This window comes from Mustela lutreola, chromosome 10 (genome assembly GCF_030435805.1).
Source record: "Mustela lutreola isolate mMusLut2 chromosome 10, mMusLut2.pri, whole genome shotgun sequence".
Lineage (NCBI taxonomy): Eukaryota > Metazoa > Chordata > Mammalia > Carnivora > Mustelidae > Mustela > Mustela lutreola.
In genome coordinates this window covers 84,233,215-84,255,839 of record NC_081299.1, presented here as the reverse complement: position 1 = coordinate 84,255,839, position 22,625 = coordinate 84,233,215, and the positions used below count along the sequence as shown (strand labels likewise).

Below are 22,625 nucleotides of genomic sequence, written 5' to 3'. Positions count from 1 at the left end.
TGCATGTAATATAACGTGCATAGCCAAATACCTCAAACTGTAAAGTCTTGAAAAAGATCTATTTTTCAACAAATTAGCAAATATTAAATAACCAACATATGTAGTTTCTAAATATAGCCATAAGTTAAATATGAAATCACTTTGTATGGCCACTATTACTTGATTACTAGGTTGCGTAGGATTATTAATAACTCAAAGATTAATGTCAATGTATCTGGGTGATTTTTTTCAATTGCGAAAAACAATTACTTTACTCTTACCAAACCAACTTGTGAACAGTTATCATTAATGTTTAATAATAGTAAATTACTTTTTATATATTTACTTCAAGATCCAAATGTCAAAGTGAATAGTATTTTAGAGAAAATTGTGATGAAATAAAGGTAAATTCATAGTATGCTTGGTAACATGCTGAATCCTTATCAGAATCTGCTTCAGAGGCTGGAGCTACTGGTACAAAAAGAACACACCACAGCCAGTCATTTCATATTAAACTTTTTATTAAAAGTTTATGAGTCTTCATAATATATTTAAAATGACATGTTCCACAAACAAACATTTGGGCAAAAAATTTCTGTATGTACTTATTGGCACACAAATTTAAAATAAAAACTAAGCTAAATATATAGATAGATAGATACAGATGTCTATTTATCGATCTATCTGTATATATCTATCTATCTATTTATCGATCTATCTGTATATATATATATCTTCAAATTCATATCAATTATCTGGAATACCTGAGTTTCAAGCTGTTGGTTTTCCAGATAGTGTGAAACATTTTTCATCCACTTCATAAAGGACAAAACCCATCCAGAAAGAGTAACTTTGGTTAATAGATGCTGTCTCCCAAAGATCACACGGAAGTCCTCAGTGGGCTTCAGGTTTATCTTCAGAGGTTTCTTCCATGTGGAGGTCAGTCTGTGATGCAAGGAAGGATTCCCATGTAGCAAGGCACTGAATAATGGAAATACACCATGAGGAGATCAACAGTAGTTAACTTTCAGCAGTGAAAGGATTAATAAATCCTTATGTATTTGTTCCTAGAGCAGTCTTCCCTGCTCCTCTCTCCCACCAACAAGAATCCTTGTTGTTTTCAATCTCCCACCAGAATCCTTGTTGTTTTCTACATATTTTAATTTATAATGAGGGATACTATTGATAATAAGAGGAAAACAAAAGGTTAAAAAAATGAGTATGAATTAGTTTGCTAAAATAATCCCATATTACCCCACTGTCAGGAAAGGAAACTGCTAAATTATGGATGAAAAGATGAACCATTTGGATCTGAGGAGGCAGGCGTTAAGCATCTACACAGGGAAGTGGGGATATAAGCATGCATCTATCAGATTTGAATCCTACTACAAGTTTGAGTTTGGGTAAGCTGATGAATCTTTATTATAGTTTCTCCAGCTATAAAATTACATTAATGAAAATACTGAACCACTAGGGCAAATGTAAAACATCAAAGTTCTGTAATCTGTATAAATCCCTATGCAGAATGCTTAGCGCAAAGTAAAAATTAGCAGTTACTGTATTATGATGGTCTCTTGGGACTAGGTGGTGAAACTTGGTCATTCATGTGCCACAGGAGATGAAAAAGGATCAGACGAGACTGAAGGTGGTGGGGACACGCCAACAGGAATGTGGCCACCTTTGTGATACTGCCTAGTGCTGACCTGCCTAGGCCGAGTCTCAGTTATCTGTATGAAGCTTATCCACAGCATAATTTTAATAGTTTGCACATATTTAGGGTTCTTCTAAAACCTACTCTAACATATATTCAGTATAAGCTAATATTGATTAGGAAAGAAATCATGGGGTTTTTTTGCAAATGTGGATAGATTGCTATATACAAATACATATATATCTTTTTTATATATAATACACTGAAGTTGGACTGATTAACACTGGCTTACTTCTCTAAACTACTTTCATATCACTTCTTTATCCTCTAATCCTTTTATAGCTTTAATATGTCCATATCTGACAAGTACTAAGTGACAACCAGCAATTTGCCAAACACAGTACAAACTCAAAATTTTAAACCTCCCAGGGGCACCTGGGTGGCTCAGTCAGTTAAGCCACTGCCTTCGGCTCAGGTCATGATCTCAGGTTCTTGGGATCGAGTCCTGCATTGGGCTCTCTGCTCAGCAGGAAGCCTGCTTCCCTCTTTCTCTCTCTGCCTAACTCTCTGCCTACTTGTGATCTCTCTCTGTCAAATAAATAAATAAAATCTTTAAAAAAGATTGTTTTTAAGCTTCCCAAATTATAAATGCACTGTGTTCCAGAGAGTATGGACTTATGAACTTATGTGTGTGTGTGTGCGTGTATGTGTATGCACACACATACACATATATGTACACCCATATGCATATATGTGTGTATATACAACAGTTTTTCAAACTGAAGATTTAGAATATGGGAAACATTTTGCCAAACAAGGTTTTTATAAAGGGTATATGCAGTGATTTGATTCTGAGATAGTTTGAAGAGGAAATGAATAATAAGGCTAGAAAATTATATATTTGCATGAGAACAGTAGAAAATACTGTGGAAGACTTAATTGCCAAATTTAAAAAAAAACTGACTAAATTACTGGGTAAAATGTTGAGTATTTATTTTGTGATATATGTATTTTGAAAGTCAGGCTTGGTATAATATAGGTCTCATAAGAATAAGTCTATCAAGACTTTAAGGGATATTTTTTATTTAAAAATTTTAGCGTACTGGAAGCCAAGAATAAGCCATGAAGCATAATATCAGCTACTGTGATGAATCAGTTCTGGGATTTACCTTTATTCTTTAGTAAGTTACTAACTCTCTGATTTTCTACTTTGCGTGTACAATGACAGTATCTACCTCATTGGGATGAAGAAATAACAAACTAAAATAGGGGGAAGGAAGGAGAGGTCAGGGAATAGAGAGAAAGCCAGGCAGCTATGACAGGGGCCACCTGGCAGGCAGAGGGGCCTCCTCTGGCATGGTGCTGGAGAAGGAGGAGATGTCCTCACATCTAAATGCTTATACCCATGAGAAGGCATTAAAGATAAATACCTCGCATTCGATCTCTCTTTCAACTTTTAGATCTATGTCTTTTATAAACACCCAAACTATACATAATTTGAGACGTAGGGGTTGACATAAAATATCTATTCACTCAACAAATATGTTTGAGTTCTTACTAATATCAGGCACTACGGTAGGTTCTGGGGCACAATCCTTGATCTCATAAAAATTGTGATTTAGCAAAGGGACATAAGTAAGCAACTATAATCAACTTCAGGGTCTATGAAGTTGCAGGGTATGATGAAAATAAATATCAGTGGGATCTAAATCAGACTAGAATGAGTTAATGCATGTTTCCTAGTAGGAGTAAGCCCGTAAACCTCTGTTCATATCTGTAGAAGGGCAATGTAAGGAGTCCACTGGTTAAGTGCTTGGGCTTAGGACTTCTGTTGCTAGCCAAAATGGTGTAGTAAGGCCTAGATTTACTCTTCTGCTAAAAAAGTATAGATGATAGATAGATAGATAGATAGATAGATAGATTAAAAAAAAAATATGAAATGACAGTTTTTAAGACCCTGAACATCAGGCAACAAAGGACAGCGGTCCTTGAGAGACATGATAAAAACAATCTGAGCTCTATGATTACCCTACGGTTATGGGCAGAACTGTGTCCCCAAAACTCATTTGTTGAAGCACATTCCAAGATACTTCAAAATTCATCTGTCGAAAACAGGATCATAGGGGAAGAGAGAAAAAATAAAACAAGATGAAACAAGAGAGGGAGGAAAAGCACAAGAGACCTTTAATCACAGGAAACAAACTGCAGGTTGCTGGAGAGGAGGGGAGTGGGGGGATGGGATCACTGGGTGATGGACATTAAGGAGGGCACGGGAAGTAATGAACACTGGGTGTTACATAAGACTGACGAATCACTGACCTCTACCTCTGAAACCAGTAATACACTCTATGTTAAAAACTGAAGTTAAATTAAAAAAAATAAAATTAATACAATAAAAATCCATTTGTTGAAGTACTTAAGGAACGTGGAAGTATTTGGACATAAGGCCTTTGAAGAGGTGATTCAGTTGAAATGAGGCTGTGAAGATGGGCCCTAATCCAAATTGAGTAGTATTCTTATAAGAGGAAACTGGTTATACAAGAAGACGACAGCAGAGAGAAAAGACAATGTGGGGACACTGGGAGAAGACTGCCATCTGCAAAGTCAAGACGAAAAGCCTCCGAAGAAACCAAGTCTGCCAACATCTTGATCTTGCACATTTAAACTCCAGAACTGCAAGAAAATAATTTTTTGTTGTTTAAGCCACTTAATATTTTAAGCCACTTAGTATTGGTATTTTGTTATGGCAGTCTTAGCACACCAATACACCTATTTATTGCCTTAGAGCATTTCCAGGCCATGGTGGAAGAAGCTGAACTTAGATGTAACCAGGCAGTTGAAGAGATGGAGTTGAAGAGATGGAGCTAAGAGTCTACGGAAAGGTAATGCAGGAGAGTTCGGAGAGCAGAGTACCAGAGAAGGAGAGCAGAGGGAGCACTCTGGAGACATGTGGTGGGTCTCCCTTGGGTATTCAGTGGAGTCCTGATAAGTAAAAACTACCTGAGGCCTGGAAAAAAAGCCACCAGTGAGGAGTAGAGTGAACAGTGTCCATGTTCTCCCAAGGCCTGGAATAGTACAGGATCTCACTAAAAGAGACTGGAAAATCCCATAATTCATGAGATATCGGGTAGAATATAAAGAAGGGCCTTGCCTCAATATTGGGAAATAATTTGCCCTATACTAAAAGATGCTCAAGTGCCACCTAACAAATCTTAAAAGTAGGACCCTAAAGGATCAAATTCTGTCTAAGCAACTTAAAATTAAGTGCTATAGGAATAGAAAAATATTCAACATGCAACAAAGTTCATATCTGGCATCTAACTAAAATTACTAGTATAAAAAGGAAGGAAACATAACCCATTATGAGGTGAAAAATCAATCAATTGAAATTTATATACAATGGAATATTACTCAGCCATAAAAAGAGTGAAATCCTGCCATTTGCAACAATGTGGATATAGCTGGACTGTATAATGTTTAGTGAAATAAGTCAATCAGAGAAAGACAAATACCATGTGATTTCACTCATATGTTGAATTTAAGGAACAAAACAAAGGAGCATTGAGGGGAGGGGGAAGAGACACAAACTAGAAAAGAGACTCTCCACTATAGAGAACAAACTGAAGGTTCCTAGAGTGGGAAGGTGGAGAGGGGATGGGCTAGATGGGTGATGGGGTTTCAGGAGGGCCCTTATCATGAGTACTGGGTATTGTCTGTAAGTCATGAATTACTAAATTCTACACCAGAAACCAATATTACACTGCATGTCAACTAACTGAAATTTAAATAAAAATTTGGAAAAAAAAAAAAAGAAACTGACGCAGAATTGAAAAAGATGTTAGATTTAGCAGACAAGGACATTAAATGAGTTATTATAAAAGTGTCCTAGCTGTTCAGAGTTAAGTAGAGGTATGGAATAAATGAAGAATAGACACAAACTAGCCTTCCAGAGATGAAAATTACTATGTGTGAGATGAGAAAATATAATGAATGAAATTAATAATGTGTAAGCCCAATGCAGAAGACAAAAGTTAGTGTAGGTGAAGGCACAGAAATGGAAAGCATCTGAAAGCGGACCCACAAAGAAAAAAGATCAATGAGAAGAAAGGAGAAGAGCATCAGTGAGCCAGAGGACAGCTTGCAGTAGGGTGATATATATGTAATTAGCATTGCTGAGAAGGTGAGGTGCACAAACACTTTTGAAAATATAAATGGCCATTTTTTCCAAATTTGATAAAGTACACATGCACAAATTCAAGAAACACAATAAAGCCTAAACATGAGAAACATGAGGAAGAATGCATCAAGCCAATTTCTAACCAAATTGCTCAAAACCAGTGATAAAGACAATCTTTAAAGACAGAGAAAAATGATGTTACATATAAAAGAAGGAAAAATAGGGATAAGTATTTCTCATCCAAGATAATATAAGTAAGAAGACAGCAGAGTAATATTTTAAAGGTACTGAAAGAAAAAATATTAAAAAATATATAGGATTGTATGCCTAGCAAAGGTATCCTTCAAAAACAAAGATGGAATAAAGATATTTTCTGACATATAAAAGCTAAGAATTTGTCACCAACAGACCATACTACAAGAAATGTTTAAAAAAAAAAATTTATCAGGCAAAAAGAAAATGAGACCAGATAGAAATATGAATCCATTCAAAGGAATGAAGAATACAGAATGACAATTATAGGGAATAAGAAAAATATATTTCTTAAATTTATTTAAAATACAATTGACTACTTGATTATTAATAATAATAGTAACAAGACCTTGTGAGGCTTATAATACATGTACAAATAAAATATATGACAAAAAGAGCATAAAGGTCAGGAAAAAGAAAATGAGAAATATGATTATAGGTTCATAAAGGACAGGTGAAGTGGTATAATATGACTTGAATATACTTGATGATAAGATTAAGCTATAAACAATAAACCTGAAAATAAGCATCAAAAATAAAAAGCATATCTAAAACACCAACAAATGAGCTAAAATGAAATCATACAAAACTGTCTACTATCCAAAAGGAGGCATAGAGAAGAATATGGGAGCAAAGAGATGGAGCAAATAAAAAACAAAGAGCACAATAATGGACTCAGATCTAGCCATATCAATAATCAATTTCAGTGTCAATAAGCTAAAATATTCTAATAGGACACAGATTGTCCTACTAAATAAAAAACAAGACCCACCAATATTCCACTTAGAAGAAAAATATACAAATACATTTAAATTAAAAGGGCAAAAAAATATATATATATACTATGAAACACATGTCAAAAGAAAGCTAGAGTGGCTATATCAGATAAAATAGGTTTTAGAACAAAGACTATTATCAGAGATAAAGGTTATTTCACAAATGATAAACATCAATTTATCTAGGCATAATTTAAAATATTTATATCTATATAATGGCAGAGTTTTAAAATACATGAAACAAAAACTGATAGAAATGTAAGGAGAAAGACAAATCCACAATTATAATTGATTTTGAGACACCTCTCTCACAAGAACTGATAGAACATGTGGACTGAAAATCAGAAGTGATACGGAAAACTGGAACACTATTATCAATCAAGCTGACCTAACTGACACCTATAGAAAGGAAAATGCGTATTTATTCTTGTGCACATACGACATTTACCAAAACAGACCATATTCTAGGCTACAAAAGAAGTCTCAGTAAATTTAAAGAGTCAAGTCACATGAAGTTTGTTCCCTGGACATAATGGAATTAAATTAGAAATCAGCAATAGAGAGGGAACATCTGAAACATATCCAAATATCTGAAATCTAAACAGGAAACTTACATATATAATAACCCTCTGTCAAAGAAGAATTCAGAAGGAAATATAGACAGAAAGTATTTTGAACTGAATGAAAATAAAAACACAGCATATAAAAAATTCTGTATGTCACTAAAGCTGTACATAGAAATTTATAGGGAAAAAAGAAAGTAAAACTCAGCTTTACATATACTCAAAAATCTCTTTCACCAAATTCTATATCTAAACAAAGCAGGAAACAGAAAAATACCAAATACAAATCACTTTAAGCCTCTAGCTACAATATAAAACATGGGGACCGGTGGCACAATAGAGGGCAGACCACATGCTGCCTCTGGGAAAATCCCTGTTTCCCTTGTGAACGTCATTTCTACTAGAGCCCTCTGGCCTCCTCTGCAAATCCATACACAATTCTACTATCTGGTAACCCTGCCGGGCAGCCCAAAGCAATTACTGCTTTCAGGAGATACCACATCTTTCTGATAACTCCTGCCAAACTATCATTTGAATAAACTTCTTAACTCTGCAAGGTAAAATTCAAAATGTAATTCTGAGCAGTCTGCTCTATTTAGAATTCCTGTCAAATAAGTGATCCAAATTACACCAAAGACGGCATTAATTCTCCCGTGAAGAAACTCTTTTTGTCCTATTCTGCTTCAACTATCCCAGTTTAATAAATGTCTGAGGAAGATATTCAGTAGATATCCGCACTGATTAGTGTTGTGAATTAACATTTTCATTTCTCAAGTCCTAAATGGGACACTTAGTAAAAAAGACAAGTTAGCTACGGAACTCTCTCTTTACCATCTACCAAACCACAGGAAGAAAAACAATTTATGTATTTTGAAATATGAGTTCTAGAATGTTACATGTAGAAATAACATGACACAGCAATATGTATCAATGTGAGTCCTTGCTCAGGCATTGCAATGGCTTCCTTATTGCACATTACTTTCATATTACCACCTTACAATGATTGCTACATATCTTATTTCACAGATGAGAAAGCTGAGGCACAAAAGGTTAAGTACATCTGTGATATTACAAATCTGGTAAGTAGTACAGCCAATACTTATTCATCAACAAATGGAAAGTAACTAATCTCCTGAATGACCACCAGGATACATTCAACATGTCACTGGGCCATCAAGATGAGAGACCTTTCTTTTACCTAGTGGAAAAAAGGGCAATTCTGGAAGGAGAGATGATTAAGAAAATACATGAATGTAGGGGGCATTAAGCCAAAAAAATTTTAGGGAAGTGTGTATATGCAGGTGGATTGTGTAGAAATTGATTCCCTCCATACCTCTTGGAAATTCTTTATGTATTTCTAGGAGCACACAAACGCTTTGAAGAGGACCTAGTTAATACATGATAGGGATACATTAAGTGCTCAGTAAATGCAGATGATTAGAGAGAATGAATGTATTGAACTACATATACAAATACACTGGTTGTCACAAAAACTGCAGTTTTCAACCTGAATATTAATTAATTGACATCCTGGCTTCTATTGCTCTCTAAACCTGAACTAGGTAGGTCCTGATGTTACTAGACCTCTTTTGGAATTTTGATTTTTTTTTTTCCCCTAAGTAAATATGTCAACTGTCCCCTCTGCCAATATTTAATATTACCCTGTTAATATGTCCATTTGTACATTTATCCAATTTGTACATTTATCCAATTAATGTATGTTCATCTATTTTAAAATAATAAAAGATAATCCATAAAACTCTTTAAAAAATCTCTTTTCTCTTTCTGGTTTTAAGCGTGAAAAACCAAGCAAAGTCTCAAGAAATGGATTGTTTGTATCATGTAGTTAAGCACTTTAGTTCAGTATCTACTGTGTCCAGGACTGTGATCACTGGAGATTAAGAGTCATCAAAATGACAGCAACATAGTATTCCTATACACACACACACACACACACACACACACACACACACCCTGATATGAGGAATTTGAGAGTCACAGTAGAGGTTTGGGGAATAGAGAAGGAAAAAATGAAACAAGATGGGATCGGGAGGGAGACAAACCATAAGAGACCCTTAATTTCACAAAATAAACTGAGGGTTGCTGTGAGGAGGGGGGTAGGGAGAGGCTGGTTGGGTTATAGACATTGGGGGGGATATGTGATATGGAGAGTGGTATGAAGTGAGTAAGCCTGATGATGATTCACAGACCTGTACCTCTTGGGCAAATAATACATTATATGTTAATAAAAATAATTTAAAAAAATACTGAAGTTCTACTGCAAACAAAACAAAACAAAACAGAACAACAGCAACATAATCTCAAAACCTAGCGTGAGACTTGCTTATAATTGTAAATTGTGTTTTCTTAAAAAGATATTTCTGCTATTTGGCTTCTTATTGCTTTCTAGCAAGGAATTGATTTTTTCCACTTTTAAATCATTACAATTAGTGAAGCAAGCTAATATCTATCAAAATTGGAGTAACAATCAAAAATACCCAGCATCACTGTCGGCCTGACCTTTTAGCAGGACCCAGCAGCTCATTCTAGTTTAAAATTCTCATGTTATCATCAGAGAATCAACAATAGGAATTCCACTGTGAATTGAGTAATGTGTCCTAATCTTCCACACATTATCATTTTATTTGATACAACAATATTTTGACAAAATCAAGGAATTGCTTCTTGTAGTTAAGAAAACTGTACCTATGGATTTCAGTACTTTTCTTCCCACTGCCTCTTGTGCCTCACTGCAGAAAAAGCAAGCCAATAAATATGCTGTACAGGCTACTGGGCAGGATGGTGGGTGACCAAAAAGTAAAGGTATCACAAATCCTCATTAACTAAGCATGTCTTCCCGAGGTGGCCCCAGTTTGTAGCCACAGGCCCCCAAACTGTAGCTTCTCTTTGAAGGGCAGGACTGGAAAATGAAGCTGTACAGTGAGGAAGGTGAGCCAGAGCTGGGGGAACAGACCCAATAGGTAAACAAAAGCCTTTTTGTTCCTATACACATGCTTAAAAACTTCTTAAACACATGGACAGAAATAAGGAAATAGGAAATAAGTTTTAATTTCCAACACTGGGGTGAAAGTAAATCTGTATGCTACTTCAGCAAAGGTGTTGATGAGAATCTGCCATTATAAAAGAGAAATGTGGGGCCTGGGTAGCTCAGTGGGTTAAAGCCTCTGCCTTCAGCTCAGGTCATGATCCCAGGGTCCTGGGATCGAGCCCCATGTTGGGCTCTCTGCTCAGCGAGAAGCCTGCTTCCCCCCTCTCTCTGCCTGCCTCTCTGCCTACTTGTGATCTCTGCCTGTCAAGTAAATTTAAAAAATCTTAAAAAAAAAAAAAAAAAAAAAGAAAAGAGAAATGTCTCTTCAGTTCTTGTAAATGTGTAATCATCCTACAAGTAGATGTGACCAAGTTTTCCAGAGAAGGAATGATGACAAGAATGGTGTTTCTATAGATACAAGGTAGCTTCCAACGAAAGCTGGCATGTTTAAGAATCCGTATTTTCTCAGGCTCATGATGTATGAAGGGGTTCTGTCCTGCCGTGTGACTTCAAACAAGTATCTTCACTGCTCTGGGCCTGTTTACTCCTTCATAAAATAAGGGGCTTGGACTGCATAAGTCCATTAATTGTGAGCCCAGAACTGAAAGTGAATGTTTCCAGGGGCTAACCGGAAGAAGTTGGGAAACGATAGTGCACATAATTTATAAAACTGTCTTGCTCTCCTTGGCTTGACACAGTGTGGAAATGCATCGAACATAAGATTTTACCTCTTTCCTCAGTATCTGATATTTACAAGATGATTTTCATTATGTTATATATATTACTTGTATATTAGTTTTATATATTTATATATTATTTCATAATATTCATTATGAATAATTTCCAAAGAGATGATTCATAAACTAATGAGAAATATTTTCAGTGACTACTATTGCTGCTCTATTGGTAATCTACATTTATTGAAATCTATTTTCAATAAGGCCAAGCCAAGGATATTATGTATGTTTTAATCTATCTATCTATCTCTCTATCATAATCTATCAGCTTTGAAACATTTCCTATATGACAATTTCAGTCTCAAGTAGAGTAAGTTGTGGCTTAAGGAATAAGCTGCAGGAGACTCCTAGAAGGATGTTTATGACCATAAAAGCATTAAAATAGTTTATTTTTAGTCACTTATAGGGAATACTAAATTTTGCTTCTAGGAATTTTCTTTCATTTTTCCTATTCCATTCCATACATGCATGCACACATACATACAGATATATTTTAATACCCAAACAAATCTGTGATGGATATACTCTTATTTTTAGCATTTTATAGAGGAGGACACTGATGCTCACTAAGATAAAGTCTTTGAGCTCTCTCAGCTCAAAGTTACAAGGTGTGCCTGTCCACAGCCATGCTCTTGGCCAACATGCAATGTCAATATAAAGTTTAATGTCTCCACCAGTAATGCTACCACCTTGTTTGTGGAACAGCTAATAAAAAATTTAGTTTCACCCAAATTATCACATAAGTCAAAATAATAAAATACTACTTATATATCTCTAAAATACTACTTATATATCTCTATGATAATAAAGTAACTGTAAATCTGTGTAAAACAGTAACAATGAAACCTCTCATTATGAAATGTGATAAAAGTCAAACTTTAACCATTGAAGTTTCCACATTAAGCCAAAAGTTGTTGTGCTTCTAGTTTTTTCCCACTAATCTAAAAATACCTTTTAGGCAGTACCCTGCCTAATTGCATGTTTTTTAATGAAGTGACAATGAAAAATATGACTGAAAGTCCTCTAAGTATTTTAATGCTATCTCAAATAACTGGGGCACAAATAACATCACCTACATTTGAGGAAACATTGAAGCTCAAATCGGTAAACATCTCTGTACTAGACCAATTTCACTGCGAAATAAATTACATTATAAAAATTGTAGATCATGCCTAAAATGAGGGTAATGGGATGTGTAATATTTCAGTAATTGGTTTTTACCAGCTAAACCGAAGATTCAGAACAGTATTGAAAACCTACAGGAACTGCGTTATTTTAAATTGTGAATGTAATCAATCCAGAAAGAAATTCGAGATGATATTGCTAGAGGAAAGCAACTTCTATTATTTTGTAATAGCTTAAAGTTGCTCATTATATTTCATTTTTGGAAAAGTCTAAATTCAGCCTCTAAGAATCATCAGCCAATTTATAATTTTAGAACTATCAACAACTTTGAAATAACATAATTTGCATATTTTTTCTAAAAATTACTTTTATATATCTCTCAAGAATATAAGTAATAAGCTTGATTTATAAATCTGCAAATACTTACAGTTAATGCAAAAGGACTCATTAGCTACAAACGCCATCTTGTGGTCCAAGTTTTTATTATTTTGTCCTATTAGTCTGGCTTCTCTAACTCAAGATCTGCTAAAGAAACAAAGAGCCTAACATAACATTAAAAAAAAAAAAAAATTATGCTGAAAAAAATAAAAGAAAGAAGCTTGGATATAATTTATTCCCTTTCTCTCATTTTTACACATGGGAAAAGTGGAGCTGCAAAACGTCTGATACATCAGAAATCTTTAGCAAAAGAATTAATACAAGAGCCAAAATTTGAAATTTAAATATTTTCAATTCATACTTTCCTATTCCTTATCATCAGTTTTTGACCAATAATATACATGATGTCCAGTTTAGTTCCAGACATTTCAAACACCAAGTTTATCTGCACTTGTTTAACTATACCTTGAAAGTACAGCAAACTAAAAAGGAGCACATTTAACTTTGAATTACTGAAAATTTATCAAGGCATAGCTATGATGTTTCAGTGCATTGTTTTATAAAGCATTTCACACATGTGTTCTAATTTTATTCTCCTAAAGATTTATGAGGTCAGTGTGTGGATAGTGGTGGGGAAGGGGAGGATTATTAACACCTCTACTGACAGATTAGAAAACTGGGTTTAGAGAAGACACAACTAAGATTTTACAATTAGCTAGTAGCAACCATCCTGATACCCAACTTTAATTTTTTTCAATCACCTTCTTTCTTCAAGATGTTATATCATGCGGTGTGTACATGTGCATGTGTGTGTGTCTAAATCCCCTCCTTTTCTTTACAGGAATTACATATTATTGGTCTGTAGACTAGGGCCTATCATTTACGAAGCACAATAAGATGAAAGTCCTTGATTCAGAAACTAGATGTTTTTAGAAATTATAAATATGTAATCTTCTATTCAAATCCTTGATTAGCTTAACAAGAGAAAAACTCGTCTAATCTAAAGGATGGGAAAGAGGCACAGACGGTCTATGCTCCAGCATAAATGTCCATTTCACACCTAAACTTAACTTCATTTGTATATATAATTGAGAAATAATATCACAGAATATGAGATTAATGAGAATATTTTTAAGATAAGATTTTAAGAAAGCAGAAGCTTGAAATACACAAAAACCTTCAAAACTTACAGAAACCTAACAAAAGATATCTATGGTTAGGTGAAAACGTGAGCTGTAGCTATGGCTTTTGAATGTACAATTCAGAACAGAAATTCTCACTTAATAAAACAACAGAATACAGCAGATTCTTGAACAGTACAGGTTTTAACTACATGAGTCTACTTATCTGCAGGTTTTTTACAGGACAGTACTGTAAATGTATTTTCTCTTCCTCATGATCTTAATAGCATTTTTTTCTTTAGCTTACTTTAGCGTAAGAATACAGAATAATATATATGACTTACATAACATGCGTTAATTAACTATTTTACTGGTAAGGCTTCTGGCCAACAGTTGGCTATTAGCAATTAAGTTTTGGGGAAGACAAAAGCTGTACCCAGATTTTTAGCTGCATGAAGGATTGGCAACCGTCACCTCCTGTGTTGTTCAAGGATCAACAGTAGTTAGTTACATAATTACTTTAGAATTCTAAAAATGACAATTGATTTTAAGGTTTCTTTAGAAGTAAAAATTACACCCTGTTGCATTTAAACTTAATTCTATAATTGAGTTTTTTTAATTGACTGTTTTATATACTTTATATAATACTTGAATATTAAATAAAGTGTAAACTTTTAAATGAGAAAGAGCACTCACTATGTTAAGCCTAAGAGATGAGCGGACTCTTAGAAAATAGATGGGACTTCAGAGCAGTGCTTCTCAGACTATCAATGGTGAAGAACACAACTCTTTCTTTCAATCCCCAAGCTCCATTGAGTGATCCTACTAAGCATGATTAGTCTGCAGTGCCCGCCACATGAGTCACCGTATAAGCCAAATGATATTGGCCAATACTTAATTGGCCAGTACTTAATCAACATAACAAGTCTACTAATCAACTACCTGGATGTCAGGGTGATGTCTAAATGCTGTAGAAGCTTTTAATTGATTAGCTTCAACTTCTGATTTATCTTGTTATGAATCTTTTAAATAAACAACTTATGGACTGTGCATCAGTCCACACATTAAGTAGCGTTACTTTAGAGATCAACATAATTATCCCAGGTTTCCCAGGCTGTGTTCCATGACATGCTAATCCCTCAAAAAGAAATGCTGATCTAGTCAAGGAAATTGTATCTTCAGATTCACAAACCATGTAAGCACATAAAGTATGCTAAGACCTTCTTTAGGAAATAAACCTGTTTAACTTCATTTAATCCAAACTTCTTTGACTACAGAACTTTTTCTTTCAAAGTATCACTCTTTGGGGCACCTGGGTGGCTCAGTGGGTTAAAGCCTCTGCCTTCGGCTCAGGTCATGGTCCCAGGGTCGTGGGATGGAGCCCCACACCGGGTTCTCTGCTCGATTGGGACCCTGCTTCCTCCTCTCTCTCTCTGCCTGCTGCTCTGCCTACTTGCGATCTCTGTCTGTCAAATAAATAAATTAAATCTTTTAAAAAAAAAATTATCACTCATTAACATTACAAAACACTAATTTTTTATAAAATGCATTGAGAGACTCGAGTATACACAGAGTTACTGATTTACATTACTCAACAATTGTTTAAAAACTCCCAGTGACAAAGAATTTATTTCTTTAAAATGCAATTTAATATAATTTAGAAAATTGTAACACATAGGAAATAGTTTTGTGTGTGAGTTCAAATTATACAATTTCTAAGAGTTGGTTTTAGATATATTATCTGAAGCAACAATAAAACATGTAATCCTTCTTCCATGACTGCCATCCAAATTCCTTTTTTCTTTTCTATTTTTTTGAATGAAGATGCACTTCTAAGACGATTATCACCATAACCTTATTCTGATTACATCTTAGTTTGTCAACGTTACTTTCAAAATGCATCATTAGGACTGAATTCAGTATTTTGAATAGCTAGTGAAAGATGTAGATAATTAGTTTGCTCTATTTTTTTAAGTCAGAGGTATCTTCTAGCATAACCAGAACTTAATATGGTTCGCATAAAACTTAAATTTGGAAGAGAGCAAATTTCAGTGTGAACACCAAGATAAAGACTTAGTGAATTAAATGAGTTGTCTTCCACAAAATATATGATTATTTCGCATGCTGAAGATGATTTTGATGCTGCAAAATAATTTTGGCTTGAGTAGAAAGACTTCTTTGGAAAAAAACTAGTTAGAGGTAGATTTACAACTTGGAATATGAAAACAGGACCCTGTCATCAATGTAGGGGATAATATTTTGCAATAGTAGGGGAACATTCACCTATATCACCAAAAACTTGTATCAAATTATTGAGGTATAAGTTCAAAAGGTAGTTAGTTGATAACAATACAGCAGTCTTTTAAGCCAAATAGAATTGCATTAGTTCTGTAATCAGTGGTGAAGCCTCTCATCAAACAGGGAGAATACAAAGTTTTAAAATCTTAGGATAACATTGTTAATCACTTCTGTTCTCCTTGCTCTGATCATTTTTACTGTACACCTTTAGATTCCATTTAAAATAGGAACCGAGTGTTCACGAAAAAAATTTTTTTCCATGGCCTAGAGAGTAAAGATGAAGACAAGATGAGTCATTAAATAATCAGTAGTGTTGGTCTCTACACTAAAAACACAAAGGGAAAGCTCCTAGGTATTCAATGGGTTGCCATTTAATGGCAGTAAGATGAAAACTTGGTGTTTTCTTTTTGGTGAAGATGACCACCCCTAAATGAATTGGATGGTCCATAGAAAAGTGGTGTGATGTAGCCTGAATTAGCTAATCCAGACATTCAGGCCCCCAGTGAGTGACTTCCGGTAAGTAAGAAAGTAGTTAATGTGGACACAAGAATGTAATGTATTGAAAATTTTAACTGGTATAAAAATGGTTAGGCTAATTAGAAATCTAAGCATCTTGGCCTCTTAAGCTGGTGTATTTGCTTTCCAGGACATCTAGTCTATGCACAGTAGGAATCTACTTAATCCTGGGATCTATATAATATAATTCTGAAACGTTCTTCAAAGAGTTTCAAAGATGTAGACTCGTCTGAAGGGCTATTTTAGCACCATCAAGAAATCTGTCTTCTTGGGTCCTAGGGATCAGGTCAGGTACCAACTTTAGTAGATGGTATGAGGCATGAATATATTTTTTAAAAAAATCCCCTGACATGGATTAAAAAATCGCTGTCTGAGATAACTGAATTAATTCCCAGCTGTAGCCACCTTCTTTGTTCTTATGATTAGGGAGCTGAGATGAGACACATTAACTTTATTATTATTATTTTTTAAAGATTTTATGTTTATTTATTTGTCAGAGAGAGAGAGAGGGAGCATGCACAGGCAGGCAGAGAGGCAAGCAGAGGCAGAGGGAGAAGCAGGCTCCCTGACGAGCAAGGAGCCCGATGCGGGACTCGATCCCAGGACACTGGGATCATGATCCAAGCCAAAGGCAGCCGCTTAACTGACTGTGCCACTCAGGCATCCTGAGACACATTAACTTTAAAGAAAGTATCTGTTTACTTGGTTTCATCCTAGAGACTGCCAATATAAAAAATAATTTTTAAATGGTTCAATATAGGCCACTTATTATGCCTCTGTCCCAACATGTCAAAGGAAAGCTCAAAAACTACCTGTCATTCCTTGGGGTCAAAATGATATTAAATAGCTCTATGGGAAGAGTCTCTGGCACCCCTACCCTTCTCTCTACAAGAAAGGCTATTCACAAAGACTTGAGCAGTTATTATGTGATTGTATATGGTATATATCAGAAATTACAGAGGTTAACTACCTTCAAAAAAGGTGTCATTGTTCCAGTATTCCCCAAAACTTTCTCTGAAACTAATTTTAGTATTTACCTAGGAAAGAAAAGCAGTCTGCATTTCTCCTTGGTGAGCAGAAGTCTGTTGAGCTTCCTGACTTCAGTCAGTTTAGAATTATAGGGGCTACAACTAAGGCTTGGTAAGCACTGCTTTTGGGGCTGGTAAAGAAAGGGCTTTTGCATCTCTCACTGGAAAAGAGAATATACCCAGACTTCTCTTTTTGTGGAAATGGAGAGTTGTTGCTTTATTATCTCTTCAAATATACTGGATTTTTGTTAGCTTTGATTTATATTTGCTTTATAAATCTTTCAACTTATACTTTCATCCTCTTTGATGGAGAAAACAGGAATGAAATAGAATTGAAGTAGTTCTGTTTTTCCAGCTTCCATAACATGGTTTCCATTAAAGATTCACTTTACTAATTTTATTACAGCTTACTAATTCCTAGCTTTCTTGCATCCAAAGAGGTTCCTCAACACCCACTTCCACGTGATTTTGATACTCTTTGGAAGTCATTCACTTTTTTTCCCCAAACCTCACTTCTTCCTGAAATGTGCTTCCTGACACTGTTTCCTCTGTCTTCATCTTTGACTACATCCCTTGCGTCTTTGTCTTTTATAGTCCATGGTCCACAGTATAATCATATCTGATCTTGTAACTGCTTCACTTTTACTTTTTAGAATTGTTCATTCCTCTTATATTCTCTTTTCCAGTCTGTGACTTCATAATAACAACTAAACTTTCTATAACTTTTTAAAACCACCTTACTAAATCCTAGGGAATAGCCTGGGTTTCTTTCCTTTGCTCTTGCCTCCCAGAATTTGAAAAGGGTACTTTTCCCCCAGGTTTCTGTCCTGTTATAGAACAGTTCCTCTTTGCTGGATGAAATTAAGTCTAGGGAAGCTATTCCCCCTTAAGGCTTCTTTTAATTCATATAAATGAGCACAGAGGCCATCACTTATCTGATTCCCAGTTCTTTTAAAAGAAGAATGAAATTTTGGACAAAAATCTAAATGCCACGCAGAATCCTGCTTATCTGGCAGTTTTATAATCATTATCAAGACCAACCTCCTTGAGTCACAATGCTTGGGAACTCTCTTTACCTGGGCCAAGGTGTTTTAAATTTATAAAACTTACAACACATTCCAAGCTACGTAGTGCACCCCTGAATTTAAAACAAACAACTCTTTTATTAGAATTTATTTTACCATTCCCCAACATAACAAGGAATACATTTTTAAATAACTACAACTATACTTGAACTTCTAGGACATTCAATGCTCATTACTTACTTTGTAGGACTACTATAATATGTTATAGTATAACCTGTGTGTGTGCGCACGTGTGCACGTGTCTTTTTAAAATTTCTCTAATTCTTAAGTGGCCCATAAATAACTGGACTTGGGTTTTAGGAAAACATTAGTTGTATTATTCATCGGGCTAGATGGTATACTCTTGCAATGATGTTTTTCTTCATTTATTTTCCAGAAAATGTCCTATGCTATAATCATTTTTATTTCTAACACTTCCATATTGACACATACATTTATATTATTCCATGGTGATAGAACCCTTTGATTAAATCTGTTCATTACAATTCAAGTAAATAAAACTAATTTAAATACTCTTCCATTAAAACAAAGTCATAGTAAAAATACAAAAACAAAAACAACAAAAAACCAAAAATGAAGTCATAGTAATCAAGTGAAAAATACATATACTTATTATTCTACCCCAGTAAACTCTAAGGTAATAATGGCAAGATTTAAAGTTTGAAGGTGGATGCTCTGGAGTGCTTAGTACGGGATTTTGATGTTAACAGAATCTTAAATGAATGATTTCACATGAGACACCTGACACTCTTAAATAAAACTGATAGAATTTGAAATGAAATGTCCTTTGACCTGGCTATTTCTTGAAATTCTTATTCAGAGAGTTTTTAAAGTCTAATGTTCATAATTATTTGTAATAATATTATCTGTGAGAGCAAAAAAATAACCTAAAGTTTCAACTATTAGTCGTTACCTTTGCTAACGGAAGTATATCATATCAATGTGATTGTATTATGTTAAGAGTCTATGTAACATAGAAAAGTAAACAAATAAGAAATATGGATCTCAAAATAACACATATCCACTGTAATCATCGTGACATAAAATAAGTAAGTCATGTTTTTATGTTGACTCATTCAGAAAGAGTCATGTTGAAATCTTAAAATATTTTGACCTGAACACAGCAAATTATTTTTCTATATATTTAGACATGCCACTCTCTCCAGGAGAAAAGGTTACCGGTACTCTTTATTTTTAATTTATATATCAGTGTACCTAGTTTGTTGTTGTTTTGTTTGTTTTTAGTGTACATATATATTAATTTTATAACCACAAAAATAAGACTATGGAACAAAGACTTCCATACATTAATATTATAAAGTAAACTGTGCAAAGGAATAAGTTGTATTACATTCCCTTAAGTTTTATATTCACTTAACCATAAACTGCTTTATTTGGCAAATGTATGGTCTTTTCATTATGATATTAAACTTGAACTTTCAAAGAGTGTATTCTTTCAGTTTGCAATACCTACCAAGGACCACTTCCTTTCAAATCTCTCCACCACCACCACCATCATCATCATTACCATCAGCATAAACAACCACAGAAACAGACACTTCTGTGCCTACCAGAGAACAATTAGAAAGTGTCCATGCACTTAATCCAGCAGGTCATCTTTTATGGTTTTAGCATACCTCCATATTTTATCAGGAAGTAACTTTCCTTGTTTTTTTGGTAACAATATACTTTGAAATTACCCATGTTCAACTGAATTTTTTTTTTTTGCTTCATTTTTTAATTATGTTCAGGTGGCCAACATAGAGTACATCATTAGTTTTTGATGTAGTGTTCAACTGGAATTTTGTTATAAGGCTTTGTTAATTCTTGTTTTTAGAAATAAGAAATTTATTCTTAATTATTGTTCATATAGGACAAAATGGAATGTCATTTTACTTATTTAGAGTTCACTTGGAAATACCTGTTTTATATTTGGTGTCAACCATCTCCAAGTAAATTCACACATCTAAGTACTACATTTCAATATGACAATAGCTGGCTTCTGATACAGACCCATGCCTCCACATCTATAAGCTGATTTTCCTCTGTCACTTTGATATTTAAATTTTAAGTTAGAAACAAGCTGTGACCATTTCACTTCATAAAACAGTCCAAAGGCAAATGTTTATACCCCAATTCATCTATCATACTAGAAACAAACCCCTTTGGGGATTTATATTTGCAAACATTGATGGAAAAAAAAAAAGTGTTTCCATGAGAATGTGATTAAATTAAAAGAGGAAATGGAAAGATTCTGGAACAGTTCACTTCTCTGTATATCTCAGATATTCTGAAGTTAACAGATAACAGCAGACGGTTACTGTTTCAGGCCACACAGTCTATGTGCTAATTAGGAAGCCTTGATTATTTAAGGGCTCCAACTTCCTGATTATGCTTGGACTGATATGGCAAATCAGTTAAAAGTTATTCACTCAGAGGAAAAAAAACAACAAATAATTGAAACTGTGGGGTTCTTTTGAATTTAAAGAAAAACAATGATTCCTTCAAAGTTACATGTGTAAGATGTAACTTGATACATTTTAGTAGCACTTAGAAATATAATTCATTTGGGGGAAAGAGTTAAAAAACATACTGATATAAACTTCTGTGAAGAAAAAGAATGGCAATATGGCACAATGATGATAATTTAACTGTTTCTAAGAAAACAGTATTTTATATAAACTGAATTCAGTCTATGAGAATGACAAAAATATGAATTTATATGACAGGTATAGTCAAAACCCAAATATTTCAGTTGGAGTTCAGTGGAATTGCTATGAATATTTTCCCTTAAAAAAAAAATAAAGTCCAAACTTAGAAAAAAACCTTTGCAGATTCTATCATTTAAAGGAAAATACAGTCAGTACATTTGTCATGTGATTTTTATAACCTAATATGCTTACGTTTTATAATCATAATCACTTAGAGTATATTGCATTATTTTAATTTTCAAGGCATTTTCTTATAAATTATTTTGGTTGGTTGTCATAACAATTCTGTAATATCAGAATGGACAGTCCTAATGTAAAGAAGAAGGAAGGCTATTTTTGTGGATTTAAATAGTTAAGTGGTAAGAAAGTCTATGGTGGTCAATGTGCTTTATTCAACAAAATATTTTAAACAATTTCAAAATCTAAGACTTATGTGAAATCCCTTTGAGATACTTGAATTTACTTAAAGTTGTTAAAGTAGAATAAAAAGAAATTAAGGAGAAAGAGAAAATGGTCTTTTCAATCACTTGAGGCTCTAGGCTTCTGCCATGAAATCCCCATGTCAGGTCCCATCTCTGGCGCGGCAACAGTTCCCTAACAATTAGGTCTCATCACGTCCAGTTGTGTTGCACTCTGACCCATAAAAGCCAGAGTGACCTTTCTCAAAGGCAAGTCTGATAGATCCTGTCATTTCTCCGCTGAAAAGTCTTCAGTGGCCTTACCTATTTCCCTCAGGATGAAAAATTAAAGACTTATATCATAAGGCCCTCTTCAGCCCAGTGGGGTTCAGGACACATGGCAGCAAAATATCGTACCTGACTGTATTGAATCCTTTAAGCTGAAGGAGCTGGAGAACTATGGCAGAGGCAGGAAAGTCACTTGGACCTTTCACAACCCTCACCCTGCGACGCAGGTGATAAAACCCTCACATGAAAGGTGCTTTCCTTATATCCAGAGGAAAGAAACGTCCTTATTAAAGGGAAGGAACACAAAGAAGACACCTAACAAACAGGCCTTGTTAAGTTTTCCCTGGTTTATTATACATACCTCATACTCCTTAATCTACCATATTTCTACACAACTCTCCACCTTTCAACAAACCTTGCATAAAATACTCAGGTCTGTTTCTTCTAGACTCTGTGTCCTTAGGAAGGCTTCCGTGTCTTAGAGAACTTACAT

General features: G+C 34.5%; 1 protein-coding gene across 2 annotated transcripts in view; it reads right to left on the bottom strand.

Annotated features, from left to right (window-relative positions):
* Window positions 1-479: 479 nt before the first annotated feature.
* SNX7 (sorting nexin 7) overlaps window positions 480-22,625 on the bottom strand; it is a 95,770-nt gene continuing 73,624 nt past the window's right edge. For both annotated transcript variants that reach the window (XM_059136192.1, XM_059136193.1), the window contains exon 9: window positions 480-960. In XM_059136192.1, the coding sequence (XP_058992175.1) occupies window positions 874-960 (87 nt within the window). In that variant the 3' untranslated portion in view covers window positions 480-873. The remainder of the gene's footprint in view (window positions 961-22,625) is intronic.